Source organism: Danio rerio, chromosome 24 (assembly GCF_049306965.1).
Source record: "Danio rerio strain Tuebingen ecotype United States chromosome 24, GRCz12tu, whole genome shotgun sequence".
Classification (NCBI taxonomy): domain Eukaryota; kingdom Metazoa; phylum Chordata; class Actinopteri; order Cypriniformes; family Danionidae; genus Danio; species Danio rerio.
Window position 1 is genome coordinate 21,373,642 of NC_133199.1, and position 16,393 is coordinate 21,390,034.

The 16,393-nt window shown below is 36.2% G+C and overlaps 1 protein-coding gene across 4 annotated transcripts in view; it reads right to left on the reverse strand.

Moving 5' to 3' along the window:
* The window catches only part of cntnap2a (contactin associated protein 2a), a 760,628-nt gene that overhangs the window by 82,235 nt on the left and 662,000 nt on the right, over nucleotides 1-16,393 (reverse strand). For 2 of the 4 annotated variants that reach the window (XM_068217086.1, NM_001281991.1), the window contains 1 exon segment: nucleotides 2,019-2,255. In XM_068217086.1, the coding sequence (XP_068073187.1) occupies nucleotides 2,019-2,255 (237 nt within the window). 4 annotated transcript variants of the gene reach the window in all.

Below are 16,393 nucleotides of genomic sequence, written 5' to 3' on the forward strand. Positions count from 1 at the left end.
CTTGTGTATTAGGTATTTCTGTTTTTCATAAAGTGCCATCTAATACCAGGAAGTGATAAAGGTGCTAGTATGCACAAAGCTTAAGGGCATGACACGTTTGAAAAAAACTGTTTCAAAGAGAATGATTTTTTGACAAGGATGCCATTATTGTCTCTTTGTAAACTATGATTTTTTATTTTTTTTTGAAAACTGTGACCTTACATGTTTACATTTTCAACCTTTTTTGCAAGTGTAACAAACAGCCATATTATCTATAAGTAATAACTAACAGGACTTTAAATGTGCTGATGTCTAGTATCTCTTTGCAAAGTGTCTCCATTTACTGGTCTGGCATTCATAATATAGGTTTTTTGTCTATTTTGTAGTTCCTTGTGAATTAGAAACATTTTGACTATATTATCCTTGTATGCTATTTCTTTCCATTTTTGTTTAGTTGTAAACAGCAGGTTTTAGTTTAGGGGAAAATTTCACGAGTGATTTGAATTATTTATTTAAATAAGATCAATAAAATGCATTTTAAAAAGTAGTTAGAATACATTTTCTTTTCCTGTCGACTTTAAATGAGAAATATAATTATTTTACATTAAGCAAACGATTTCTGTCCCACCTGATTAGTTGTATTAAGCATTAAACTTGTATCTTTAAATTGTAACAGAATGAAATGTCTGTCACTTGTTATTTATTTATGTTTTGTTATCTATGGAATAATGACAAAAAAAAAACTGTTCTAATGGAACTACAGGGCACTAGAGGGCTGTTCTGCGAATTCTCGCGAGGTCAGCGAATTCTCCCGCGGGGCATCATGGGATAGCGCAGCGTGCATGGGATGCGCACTTCAGAATCTCTGCGGAAGTAGTAAGTCATCGCGGTACTTCTCGCAAGCTGTTTTTTGAATTCTATGAATTCGGACATACTACTCGACTCACATACTGATTTTAGTGTACTGTATAGTATGCGATTTTGGACGCAGCCATAGTTCTTTGGAGCTAGTTCAAACTGCTGGTAATTGTGAAGTCGTAGTTAGGAAACCTTGAGTTTTAAGCTCAGCCTGTGAGTATGTTTAAATTCTTTCTTCTTTAAATATGTTTGAAATTCTTAGACATATTGGATACCATCATGAAGTTTCAGTCATCCATTATCTGAAAGTTGTTCAGTAATTATGTAAACTATAACTTTTGGTTTGGGACCAAACTTTAAATCATAAATATAGTAAATAAAGTACATTTATTTATAAAGTAACACATCACATCCATGATCATGAGTCCAAATGAAGCAAATTCCTTGGCCACACTTTATTTTGATGGTCTGTATGTTGAATTTAAGTTACATCGCATCTACATGCCAGATTGTAAGTAATCTGTTAGGCTGGGGTTAGGATGAGAGTTAGTTTACCAAGTACTTGCAAAGTATCTTATAGTCAGTTAAATGTCTGTATAAGGAGCAGTATCAACAGATATTAAGCACACAGTCTTCTAATACTCAAATGGACCATCAAAATAAAGTGTTACCCATTCCTCTTTCTGATTTGAAGGTGTAGTATTGAGCCACAGATGTACGGCAGCCTGTGGGAGCAATTGTACTGACCCAAAGGCTTGAATCAGAGAGAATTCGATATTGACTGCAATACCCAAGACGGCACAAGTAAATAACTGTAAAATGGAAATGCGAGTTAAACTTTGCAATTACTAGGTTGTTCATGCATATTTCAGGCGAAAGGAGAAGTTGAAAGCCGAGGGCAACCATCAGAGTCTCTGGCTCACAGCGGATCGCCATTTTTAAACGGAGGCCATGCAGTGTCTGATAGAGGGCTCGACACAGAGCACGAACTACAAAAGAGTTCTGTTGGTGTCAGTGAGGCTATTACTATATTCAAATGAAGGAGGCGGAGCTTGAACGCAAAGAGGGCCTCTTAAAGTCTCCCAGCAGTTTTAGTCTAGACAGATTTTCATCAGTGTGCAGTGTACAAAGTTTGAAGGTGCGTAAACCTCCCAGCAAACTTTTCAATTTGCATTACTGACCTTTTGAACAGAAAGGCCCATCATAAGCGGTGGTGGTGCAGTCGCAGGAATAGCCGTTGTATTTCTCCACACATTTGCCACCATTACGACAATACATCCCAAAACTGGTGCAGTGACCCGAACAGCCAGGCTTTACACCAGGAGTGACTTTCGCCCTCTCTTCTAAGTCAAGGGTCACGCCGTTCATCTTCAGAGAGCGAATGCATCCCAAAAATCCTCTCTGACCTCCTGCTGCACCTAGATGAGAAATCAAAGCAAAGACCAGTCAATATTTCACTCGACAGAATGATTTTCATTGCAACGAGCTCGAAAACAAAAGGTTAAATGAGAAACATTAAGTTTCCGCCAATAGCTAAACTCCTTCTGGTGCTTTTCATTCATTATGGCATGTAGCATTCAATACAACACACCTTAGAGAAATTAAACACCATTAGAGTTCAACTTCCAGGGGAAAATAACCATTAGCCAATCGCTCAATGTCGTGTCCGGACATCTTTTCATTATAGGAAACTGCCCAGTTAAACAGAAATCGTACAATCAATTGCTGGATTAATACTAGATTTATAGTAAACGTCCTGGCAGGATGCATTTATTATTTACTAACAGTTAATAATAAAAATAGACCCGCAAGTACAATCATTTATCAAGCTAACAAACAAGGAAAGCTTTATCAGTTCTTTCAGAGAAATGATATGGATTGGAGTATCTATAGATTAGAGTCACCGCAGAATGGTTTTGCTATGAAAATGAAAGTTTTCTAAGGTCAGTTGAACTTAAGCTCACATTAAGAGCTGAGTTTTAATTGAGATTGTGACCTGCTTAGCTGTTTAATACAAAACAAACTCACTGAATCCTTTGCTAATAAACCTGAGCAGAGCTCTTATCATCAAATGTACAGCAAATATGCTGTGCTATTATAAAGCTTTAATGAAAGACACAGTGTCTCATGTTTCAAGGACGAACATAAGACAAACACATTTTAATTAATTTTTCTATTTATTCTCTGTCGCATGATTATTTCGATTTATGCCACTTAGCAGGCATTTTGTTCTGCCCTTGTTTTGTTACTGAAGAATTAACTTCACAAAACTTTCTCACCAGTGCTGTTTTCATAAACACATAAAAAGATTGTTGTGTTTTTTTTTTTTTTGGAAAAAACGTTTGGAATTTTGGAAGCATGCATGAATAAAATCGAGTGAAGAAAAAGGCTCTTACGACAAGCTGTTAAAACCCTGCTGAAGTTCACTGCTTCTGTCTCTGATGAGCCCTGAATCGGAAATTATTCTCTAATGAAACCTTAATGAATTAGCATATTACATTTATTAGACCATCTTGCTCAGTGGAATTCTTTTTTTTTTCTGCTTTTACCTGGGTATTGCACGGGCTATTTGCAGCCCAATATTGCAGCAGCTATCACAAATGGATGGATAGGTGGATGGACAGAGATAGACAGACAGACAGATAGATAGGGTGTAACAATACACAAAAATGATGTTTCTGTTTCTGACACATCATGAATATGAAGGAGAATTTATGAATGCTTATGACAGTATGTCATTTTAAATGCAACAATGACATTGTTTGAGGTGAATTTGTTATAACAACAAGACATAAACAAATACATCATCATAACCTGTCAATGTCATTGTCATGGCAACTTGACATTACCAAAACAACATACAGTACTTCATAAATCTGTCATAAGTCATACGCATAATTGTGTCATCAATACTTTTTTTTTTTTTTTACTGTGAAACAAACTGAATTTGTCACAAGAACTTCTCTTTAAATGTCTTAGTACTCTGTGATAACATTTCATTACAGTGTCTTTAATGTTTTTATGGACCTGACCTACAGTGGTACATCTTGAATTGGCAAACGATTTTATTACAGTGTCATGAATATTCTTCATTTTATAATATCTTTTTTTAGGTTTCTTCTAACATAAGGTCAGATAATAGACAGTTTGAAATGTCTTAAACAAGATGAACTGGCACTATCAGTTGCATTATATTAATAAAACATACAACATACCCACTGGGACAACATTGTGACTCAGTGGTTAGCACTGTGGCCTCACAGCAAGAAGGTTGCTGATTTGAGTCCCGTCTGGGTCAGTTGGTATTTCTGTGTGAAGTTTGCATGTTCTCCCTGCGTTGGCGTGGGTTTCCTCTGGGTGCTTCGGTTCCCCCACAGTCCAAATACATGCACTATAGGTGAATTAAATAAAACTAAATTTGACTGTAGTGTATGTCTGTGAATAAGTGTATATGGATGTTTTACAATTCTGGATTGCACCTGGAAGGGCATCCCCTGTGTAAACACATGCTGGATAAGTTGGCGGTTCATTACACTGTGGTGACCCTTGACAAATAAAGGGACTAAGCAGAAGAAAAATAAGTAAATGAATGAATGAATGAAAATATGCACTCTCTTACTCACTCCCACACTCACTGACTCACTCACTCACTCCCACACTCACTGACTCACTCACTCACTCCCACACTCACTCACTCACTCACTCACTCACTCACTCACTCACTCACTCACTCACTCACTCCCACACTCACTCACTCACTCACTCACTCACTCACTCACTCACTCACTCACTCACTCCCACACTCACTCACTCACTCACTCACTCACTCACTCACTCACTCACTCACTCACTCACTCACTCACTCTCCTCATTATTTACTGATTATTAGGAATAGCCACAGAGGAATCAACCGCAAATGGCTCTGGAATATCTTTTACTGGATGCCCTCCCAGCTGCAATCCAGCAGTGAGATTACAACCCTTAGTGCTGGGAAACAACCACACACTTTTATTCACACACTGCAGCCATTTTTTTATTCACACACTGCAGCCAAATTCATTATTATTATTATTATTTATCCAATTGACCTTTATTGTATGTCTTTTGATGCGGAGGAAAGCACTCAAAGAAATTCCACCCGAACATAGGAAGAACATGCAAAATCTACACAGAAATGCATCCTTGTCCAGCTGGAACTCGAACTAGAGACCTTCTTGTTGTGAGGCAACCACTTACCAACATACCAGCCTTTACAAAAGGCTATTACAGTAAATTCTTTCTGTGTTATTGTATAGATTTATTCATTTATTTTCTTTTCAGCTTAATCCCTAAAATAATCAGGGCGCACCAGAGCGGAATGAACCACAAAAAATCTGTCAAAAGTTTTACACAGCGGATGCCCTTCCTGCTGCAACCCATTACTGGAAAACACCCATACACTCTCATTCACACACATACACTACGGACAATTAAGCTTACCCAATTCATTTATAGCGCATGTCTTGGACTGTGGGGGAAAATGGAGCACCCGAAGGAAACCCACGCAAACATAGGGAGAACATGCAACTCCACACAGAAATACCAACTGACACAGCCGAGGCTCGAACGAGCGACCTTCTTGCTGTGAGGCAACAGCACTGCTTACTGTGCCACCGCGTCACCCTTTACATTCTATACTGTACATCATTTCTATTAAGTGACAAGACTTTTGTCTCAGCAAAGTCAGACCTTATTGTCCTAATTAAATCATTAAAAATCAAGGCATGATCATATTTTATTTTAGTAATATACGCGTAATCTAGAGGCCTTTGCCTTTCATATACTTTAAGCCACTTCTGATACCAAATGATCAACTAGTCAAGTTATTATTTGTTGTTCCTAAAACTTGGGTTGGCGACAAGACTTTTGTCAGGTTGTGTACTGATTCAAATGATTTATTTAGCATGAGTCTGCGGTAAACAACTCACTGATTAAAGTGATCTGCTCAGAGTAAGTCTCTAGTAAATGATTAACAGATTTTGCAAACGGATCTGAATGTGGTTCAGTGTGTGAATGCATTTTCACATTTTTCACATGAATTATCACAAATAAGTTGTGTGTTTCTTAGAGTATGATAAGATTTGGTAATTCAGGGAGTTTACAGGTATATATGTTTTAGGGTACCTGTACTTTTACTCAAGTGTTTGATTTGTGTACCACTGATGAGATGTGAGATCTGTCAGCCACGGCAATATTTGTGATTATGGGATGTAAAGCTGTACTATGTAAAAACCAGAAAATATGTATTCATTAATTACCTGAAAAACACAAACATCAATGCGGATTTCAAAATCTACAAAACTAGATGTTTTAAAGTAATTTGAATGGATGCGTGGTTAAAACAACACTATTGTTGTTGAGGATGAATATGTGTGATCGGAGAGATAGACACAGATGGGTAAACAGATGGATGAACAGACAGCTATCTAAACACTTATTATCTAGATTTACTAGGGTGTTTGTTGGGGTACATCTTACAAAAAAGTTACCTACTGTCCTGACAGGCCCATAATGCTGGCTTCCCTTTGGAGAATCAAAAGCGCCCAGACGTGCAAGCAATGAAAGAAAGAAAAATAACACCAAAACAAAGAAAACAAGAACAATCATGAAAATGTAAATAAACCAAACATGCAGTGGTGGTAAACGTAAAGCATAATCGAGGCCAAGTGGAGAACAGAAGAATACAATAAATCACAAAAGAACAACAACATGGTGAAAAGTAAAGAATGAAATATTCATGCAAGCAGACATTACAATGCAGAGAAGGCATGCGTTAGTGGCTGTTACATCAAACGTCTGCTTGTTATTTGAGATGAAGAGAATGACGATAAAGCACAAGCAAGCATTTAATCCTCCATTAAATATAAAGAGGCCACTATAAATGCAAAACAAATTCAAATAGACACAAGCATCCATGGGTGAAAGGAAGTAGAAGGCAATCTGCTTTATTAATAAATGATGGCATGGGGTGAAATGGTGCTGAAAAAAAACTAAGCACCGAGCAATTCATAAGCAGAGCAGAAGAGGCCAGACAGAAGCGTAATGGGTCTGGACTTGTCCACTCAGCATATATACAACAATTAAGATCACCATTGAGGGTCAGGGACTAAAAACAGAGAGTTTGCTGCTTGTTGTGAATAGTCAAGTCAACATTTGCATTTTTTTACTGAAGCAATAAACAGGATTTAGACTACCTTTGACCTGCATTTGGACTAATTACTATTACACCTAATAATATTGAAATTGATATGCCAGTCCAACCTTCTTCATCTACAAACTACAGAGAATGCGAATGAAATTTTTATCTGCTCCATGGACAACATGCAAATGAGACCTACTGTACGGTTAAAACTTGCGCAGGCTAATATATTGAATATTTATCAATGATCTAGCTTGCTGTATTGTCTAAAGGAATGTCAGATTCTTTAATCTCAAGAAAGTGGTTCACGCAAAAATGCTCCAGGCCATCTAAGACATACATCATGTCCAAAGTCAAGTGTTAAATTTTGTAACACTTTCCATCACTCTTAGAAATAAAGAATGAACTTTCTTCACTCTTAAGAAATTCTTCATTTAAGTGACAGTAAAAATCCCTATTTAGGCAGTTTAAAATCAAAACACATGAGCCCAGGTGAAATATAATGGTCTACTCTAGCTAAATTATTACATTTGTTTGAAAATCAAAGAAATAATACAGTAGAGGACAGCGATCTTTGTAAGACTTTCTCATACACAGCAGTTGACTTATGCATTCTAGGCTTTTATATGAAATGCACATTTACCTGTAGGAATGGCCTCCTGCCCTACTCATAACTCTCCCTTCATATAGATGTATATATGCCTATGACATATCCATAATACACTGTGATATAGCCAGGCTCGGATTGGATCATTTTCTTACTACAATCAATCTGCTCCCGAGTTTGTTTAAATCGAGTCGAGACCAACTCATTCAGGCAATCTCGGACTGATTGATTTGGCACGGATCCGAACGCGATTGCTGGACTCTGGAACGAACCGCGCTAACTGGGCAGACGAGACAGATTCCAAAACAAAAGTCTAGATGTGAAAGCATCCATAGAAATATCCTAACTGTGCCCCCACTAACGGCGCCCTTGCACACTAGTCTATAGGTGAACGTTAGACGCTCAGAATTAACTGCTTGAGAATAAAAGCAAAGTTTTTCAAACAAAAGCATTTTTAGCTAATTTTGTTATTTTACCTGAGGATATGCAAATTTTTACATATCAAAATGGAAAGATAACAAGATTAGCATGATCATGATTACTTACTCTTAATGGTAAGTAATCACTGGAGGCTGTTGTTTTATTTTCTCATATTATCATATTTCATTCATTCATTCATTCATTTTATTTTCAGCTTAGTCCCTTTTTTAATTTGGGGTTGCCACAGCGGAATGAACCACCAAATTATCCAGCATATCCTCACCTTGGAATTATAAGGTTCTAACTGCAATCTGAATGATTTTGAGATATTGAGCTTTAAAGTTTTTGCATTCCATAGCAAACAGTATATGTGTAATTTTTTTTAGTTTTTTTAAAATAAAAAGTTTTTTTTAAATAAAAAGTCTTAAAATGTAAACAACTTATAAAAAACAAAATGTAAATAAGAAAAGAAAATGTCAATTAAAAAGAATATGTCAATAACTCAATTTTGACAAAAATGTCAGATAGAACCTTATAATTCTAAGGTGACGATATGTTTTACGCAGCTGATGGGTCATGACCAAAAGGAAAAGCGGCCGAGATGAGTTTCCTTCGCAGGGTGGCAGAACGCACCCTAGATGAGTAATGAGGGTGAGGAGCTCTGTCACCCGGGAGGAGCTCAGAGTAGAGCTGCTGCTCCTCCACATCGAGAGAAGTCAGCTAAGGTGGCTCAGGCATCTGTTTCGCATGCCTCCTGGATGCCTACCTAGGGAGGTGTTCTAGGCATGACCCATCAGGATGACCCAGGACACGCTGGAGGGACTACTGTATGTCTCTCGGCTGGCCCGAGAATGCCTCAGGAACCCCCGGAGGAGCTGGAGGAAGTGTCTGGGGAGAGGGAAGTCTGAGGTTTTCTCCTGAGACTGCTGCCCCCTCGACCCGGCCCCGGATGAAAATTAATGAATTTTTACACACAGATGCAAAATGAACAAGCAGTTGAAAGCAACATGCACAGTTGGCTTTTGTTGCTGAAATACACATTTTTTTTGGTGTCTGTAAAATTGATTCAGAACACATTTCTTTATTACAACACACCATGTTCAAAACCTTCTCATGTTGATTTATTTTGACAAAAATACAAGCAAAATTCTGCCAGGTTAATAGTCCAAATCATTTCTGACTCTATATACAGGCCCCCGAAATTACCCAGTCTTTCATCATTCATAGTATTTTTTTTTTGGTAAGTCTAAGTGCGCTTAAGCACTGGAAAGCTGCTGTGCTGACAGGTAAGGCAAGTGCAATTTTACAACATTTGAGCCTGTGAAACACCTCTTTCAAAGGCTCAGTAACCACAGTTTTTTCTGATGTTTTCACTTCTATTCCTTCCTTCTAAAAAATATTTATTTTCAGCTGAGAAGCCTTATAATTCAGGTCGTCTGTTATTTGTTGGGGTAAACACAGATATTCTGTAACATCTTTATTACAATATTAGACTAGAAGGATTTAAAGCCTAGGCAAGTTGTCACAATTTTCTTTTGATAATCTTTTTGATTGAAAGAAGGACAGTAAGGACTGATGTGACTGTAGACATGCTGTAAGAAAGATGCCAATTTCTGCTTGCAATTGATGCTGACTTTAACATCACACTTTGGAGTTACACATACTGATATATCAATAATACATTACAATATTTACATCCACAAAAACTTGTGTGACAGTTACGAGCAGTTCAACAAACCTCAAATTAATTTCTCCATTAACTCCTGTGAAATTTCCTCAAGCACATGGATCATAGCAAATCAGTCTTTCACAGTTTAACAGGCAAGACATCTACATGCCCATCTAAGACATGTTGCACTTCCAGCCAAGATGGATTGGAAATATGTGCCTCACATTTCAGGTGATTATGTTGCATGTTTTGGATGAAAAGTATGTTTCAGATACACATCCTTCTTGTACATGTCCACGAGAAGGCGAAGCTTGTCAGATCACTGAGCCACTGACCTAGACCCTTCTCTAAATCAACCAATAGTGCCAAATATTAAAAAGTGCACTGTGACCATTTAGTACTAGTTTGATTTTACATTGCTTTTATCTCTTTTGTTGAACCGTGCTTCACTGGACATGAGGCTTCACTGCTCTGCATTACAAGTACAACATCCAACTGACCATGCTATAATAGTTGTCTATGTGGAGATCGACAGGTGAGGCAAACATTTTGATTACAAACCATGGACACCATTAAGTTATTTTGTGGTATTTATGGGTGTTGTGAAACAAAACTCCACAAAATAAAACTAGGGATGTCCAGATCTGATCACGTGATCGGAAATAGGGCCCAATCATGTGTACCTATCAGTCTTGAGGTATTATAAAGTTGATGACGACAACATTGCCATAGCAAACTGAGATTTGTAATTGCCTGCTGGTTATTTTAAGCTGAGGTGCTATTTATTTTTATATTAGATTATTTTTATATCACCTTTTACACTAAAGTCCAAAAGTGAAGACAGTTGATAAATGTCAAAATAAGACGAATTATATAAAAAATAGGGAACATCCTGGATCTATTTCTTCGCTCTTCTTTATTCTTTTTTTATGTATTATAGAAGTATCGAATTGGGTTTCGATATTAGTTGTTACTTAAAATTAAATGACTCAATTTCGAGGACAAAAAAAAAAAAAAAAACCTGATCAGGACATTCCTAAATGAAACCTTCAAAATAAAAATAATACACAAAAAATATTTAAACGAATTGACGTGATTCTTAGATTTTTTTGGGACAACTTAATTGTTTCTTTGTTCAATCAACTTAAATTTATAAAATTATTAATTAAACTTAATCGATTTATGTTGGGACAACATGAAGAAATTGTGTGGAATCAAGGATTTTTTTACATGATTTATCCCTGTAATGCCATTCATCTGAAAAAGAACAACAGCGGTTGGCATCATAGTGCTCTGTAGAGTTAGTTTTATCTAGAAACTGCAGCTAAACATGTTTCAATATATTTTTGTGGTTTTAGAAAAATGAAGGCTGAAGCATGTATTTCCAATGAGCCTGTGTTGTGCATTTCACAAAATGGTCTCTCATACATTTATTTTGATGACATAATGGGAGGATAACAGTTTGAGTTTTATGTGTTTATTTATTTTTGGCAAGCACAGATAGAAGAACCATTGACAACCATTGACATCCATAGAAGGAAAAAATATTTACAGAACAGGTCAATGGTTAACGGTTTCCTTTATTCTTTAAAATATTTTCTTTTGTGTTTAAAAAAGGAAACAGCATGGCTTTGAACAAATGAATGAATGAATTCCTTTAACAGTTTCCCATATTTTGTGATGTTTTTGGTATTTTACATTTATTTATGATCTTAATTTTGCATTATGTTACCTTGATCTTTGCTTAAACAACTTTTGCTGTTTTTTTTCTACAATTTGCTTTGACCAGTTTATTGGTCTCATTATCTAAAGAGCTCAGCATTGAGGAGCAGAGAGCTGCTTGTTTATACCAAGTTAATGCTTGCATTTAATTTGATTCTTGTTTTGCATAAGCTGCATCCCTCCTTTTCAAAATCCCTACCAAATGTAAAAACTGAATCATCACAGTTAAAAAGGTTGAAGTGTTTGCAGGCATATTAAAAAGAGGTTTTACGTGGTTAAATCAGTAATCAAGAAAAAAAATCTTGATTTGTTTGAAGCATGTAAATCTTCTGCCTTCTGTCTGAAGTAAAAACAAGATTTTGTGAAATTGGTGACATCATGCACAGATGTATTATATGTTTATATCCACAATAGTCACGTCGCAAGGTATGCAATGTTGAGTTAGGATTATAGAGATTTGTGGAGATACTGCTGAATTGAACGACAATGGAGTAAAAGTTTATCACCTGCATGTGTTTTTAAGGTCTGTGACTATGTGAGCATTTTAAGACAGTTTAAAGCGATTTAATAGTGCATAAAGAGTAATTGTGTTGAATAATTGATATGATGGAGACTATGCAAGGTCATTTTTATTTGATTATTCAATTTATGTACATAAATACTGCTAGACTCTCCCCAGAAAAACCATAAAGTCCTGTTTCTTTTACTTTAATATTTGTTCCATTGTGTTTATTTATGACTGTTGTTTGTTTATTAATTGTATATAATAAATTATTCATATTTCATTCTTCTACAAAACTAGCCCAATAAATCTAAATGAATGATTTTCCAAATAGAGAAATTTAAGTCATCTGGTGAATAGCAATATATATCACAGAGAAAAAAATATTGCAATGTCAAATTTTCCCAGTATCATGCAGCCCTAGAATATACAACGCTCAGCTTATATAAGCCCACCCCCTATTTATTGTCTTTTACGTATTACTGTCAATGTTGTTATTAGCATATTGTCTGTATTTTGCACTGTCTGGAGCCAGGACCTAAGCTTTTTACTCATCACAGTACACGTGCTGCTGATGATGTGACAAAAAAGTAGGGATGTCCCGATGAGTTTTATTTGTCCTCAAGTCTGATTCCGAGTCATTTGATTTTGAGTATCTACCTATACCAAAACCTGATCCGATACTTCCATAATACATAAAAAAAGAATAAAGAAGAGCGAAGAAACAGATCCAGGATGTTCCTTATTTTTCATTTAATTCACCTTATTTTAACATTCAACAATTTTGTTAACAAACAGAGCACTTCTGTGAGTTAGCTTGAACAATCAAGTAATAAATAACACAAATTCTTGACTTTTGTACTGTTGTGCAACAGTAAATATAAAAATAATCTAATATAAAAAACAAATAGCACCTCAGCTTAAAATACCCAGCAGGCAATTACAAATCTCACAGTTTGCTATGGCAAAGTTATCATCATCAACTTTATAATACCTCTAGACTGCAGACATATTCGCGCTTTCCACTTCAAGTTGCTTCTGTGCTCTGCTTTGCCTGTATTTAACCAATAGCGTCTCTACAACAAAGTGTTGTCATGCCACACGCATTGCTGTATCTGTGTGAAGTCAAGAAAGAGGTCTGTGCCACCGCATAACTATAGATGTAAAATAAATAAATAAATAAAATATTTGAGTTCTGATCGGGAGGTAATATCCGATTCCGATCAAGTCTGAAACGGCGTGATCTGGACATCCCTGATAAAAAGTGATTTGTGCTTTGACTTGATTTGGATACATATTGGATGGCCTGAAAGAGAGAAAATAATTAACCATTTTTTGGTGAACTATTCTACATTAATAATTTATTTCATTTATTTTAATTAATAATTATTCAACATTAATCATTTCAAGATCTAATATTTTATTAACATAATTTTATATTTTGATATAAAAAATGAAGAGCTGCCATGTGTAAGTGCACATTGTCCATCTTAAAAGAAAAACTCCAAAGAGCAGAAGAATTAATATTGTTAAAAATATTTTTATTAAAATTATAGGTGAATACAATTGATGATAATTGTTGAAAATAATTAATCATTCTTCAACTTTAGTTAATGGAGAGATAAACTAAAGAGTCTTTTTTTTTTTTTTAGAGTTATTAATTTTATACACACCATTGTAATTTTGATTTATAAAAATCAATCAGCAAACAGGTTCTAGCCAAATTTTGTGATCTTAAGCTTTAAACAAACAAGCTAGACTGGCTTTCTTAAAACTCTCTCAAGGGAGCTATAGGGGTGTATTATCTCCCCCTTTCTTAATGAGCATCAAAGTCAATTGTTGAAAAGAATAAGTCAAAGCACAAAATAGCACAATGAAAGCTCGAAGCCATTCTGTTCGAGAGATAATTGCCTCATGAGTGACACGGCTTGTTCACACTTTTAAAGCCATAAAAAAACTCCTCGCTAATGTTAGCATAGCACACATGACACCATTATTAGTCACATTCCCTGCTGTGCCGGAGACATTTTCCAGCCGCATTCAGTCAAACCCATTTCCAACTTCCTTTTCTTTACAGTGGACTTTTTCATACTTCGGAGGCGAGCAGGTTCCCCAGGGTTCCGTGTCATTAAGCGTAGGTTTTAATAGCTACACCTGCATTTAGGCTGCCGACTATAAATACATTCTCACTTTCAGACATACGAGAACATAGAGAGCTCTGTGAAAGAACTTAGAGAAACTGCTGATTTCTCTGCAGAAAGAGCAAGAGAGATGGAGAAAAACAGAGAGAGAATAAAGTCAACTCGAAAGAACAGACAAGAACAGAGAGATCTGGGAAGAAGGGGTCCTTATTTGAGTCTAATAATGAAGAAGGACTGTTCAATCTTTCTTCATTTTTTGTCAGTGTGGTTAAACTTTATTCTGTTGGTTCCCTCGAGACATTATGTTCACTTGTACTGTAGACTTTGCGAGTGCATGTAAACTTACTCTCAGTATTAGGCTAAGGATTAGTAGACTATGCTGACATTTCTGGCAATGCTCAAATGACTGAATATGTACACTGAAAACGTTCACGCAGCTGAACAGAATGTCTAGAGAGGATCATAAAAATTATCTTCTAACTAATCAGATAGTGTACAAATACTCTAATAATAACTGGTGGCTAACAAAAGTCTTGTCGTCTGTCTCAGTTGTGAAAGCAACAAATAATTTGACTTGATAAGATGAAAGAGGAGGCATTAAAGATGAATCCATAGAAATCTTGATAAACTCTGGGAGTCCTGCAAAATCGCTTTCTTTGCCATTCCAGATGTCTTTATAAAAAGTTATAAAGTCATTGCAGAGATGTATAGATGCAGTTGTCCAAGCTTATTTGCAATATCTATTCTTTTTCCACTGCACAATGGCTTTATATTCAATACTGTACATTATTTCTGTTACATAACAAGACTTTTGTCTCAGCAAAGTCAGACCTTACTGTCCAAATTAAATAATTAATAAAAAGGCATGATCATATTTTGTTTTAGAAGTCAAGGTAATATTTGTTGTTCCTAAAACTTGATTAGGCGACAAGACTTTTTTCAGGTAGTGTATACCACATACTAAAATATATATTTTGCTGAACATTAAAATAAAGCATTAACTAGTATTAAGTAGACAAGCTATAAATACAGGCTGCTGTAGTTACCAGCAGAATGTCTGCTGCCGGACCATCCAAAATAAAGAGTTTGGCAGGTAGTCCTACTGTAGTTACTGATAGGCAACAAAGTCAAAGTCAATACAACAGTTAAAGTGACAATTAAAATAAAACAGCCCAGGAAATACGTACCTCAGCCTAAATTTTTGCAAAAAATGCATTGCTCTGGGTACATTTCATTGCATGACAAATCAAGAGTGGTGTCTACATTTTTGCTGATCTGAAGTATTTACTTATTGTAATTTTTTTTGTGTTTCAGACACGTCCTTCTTGTACACATCCACAAGAAAGCAGGGCTTGTCACCTTCCATAAACCAACCAACAACAGACACCCTAGACACCAAATAAACTGTTTAGAGGAGTTGCTCAATGAACTGCACACATACAATCCTTTATTTCTCAATAATATGGTCCTGTAAAAATGTAGCTTGTAGCATGTATTTCCAATGAGCCAGTGTTGAAATAAAATAGTAGCAGATATTAAAAATACAGTCAACTAATATGTCTCTAACGACAAAAAAAAACTATTTATTAAAATAGATAAATAAACAAATGAATACATTTTTAGTCAGCAGCATGCACATGTGGGCCACTTTAGGCAGTTATGCAGCACTGGTGGTATTTCTTTGGCCCAGACAAAATGAATGTGAGCCTGAAGTGGCCCACCTGTACAATGGCAAAGGGGGGCCAAATATTCAAATTCATATATGGGCAATTAAGGCAAAAATTTGGCACTTATGGCAAAATGTAATCTGAATATGAGCCCAATGGGGCCCATGTAGAAAATTATCAATTTGGCCCAAATGACAGAGGACAAATGTAGACCACAGCTGGCAAAATAGTGGCACAGTCATTTAAGGGTAATCTGTGTATAAACCTAAAGTGGCTCACACGTGTAGTTGCAAATGTGGCCCAGTTATCTTAAAACATATGTGGGCCACTTTTGGCAATTATTTGGCACAGTAAACTCTGGCTAATGCAGCCATTAGCCTATAGAGGCCCAGAGGATATATGGAAAATGTGGCCCAGTTATCTTAAAACATATGTGGGTCACTTTTGGCAAACATTCGGCACAGTAAGCTATGGCTAATGTGGAATTGAGCCTATAGTGGCCCAGAGAAGATATGGCAAATGGGGCCCAGTTATCATAAAACTAATTTGGGCCACTTTTGGCAAATATTTGGCACAGTTAGCTCTGGCTAATGTGGCTGTGAGCCTAAAGCAGGCAAAAGGAGATATGGCAAATGTGGCCCAGTTATCTT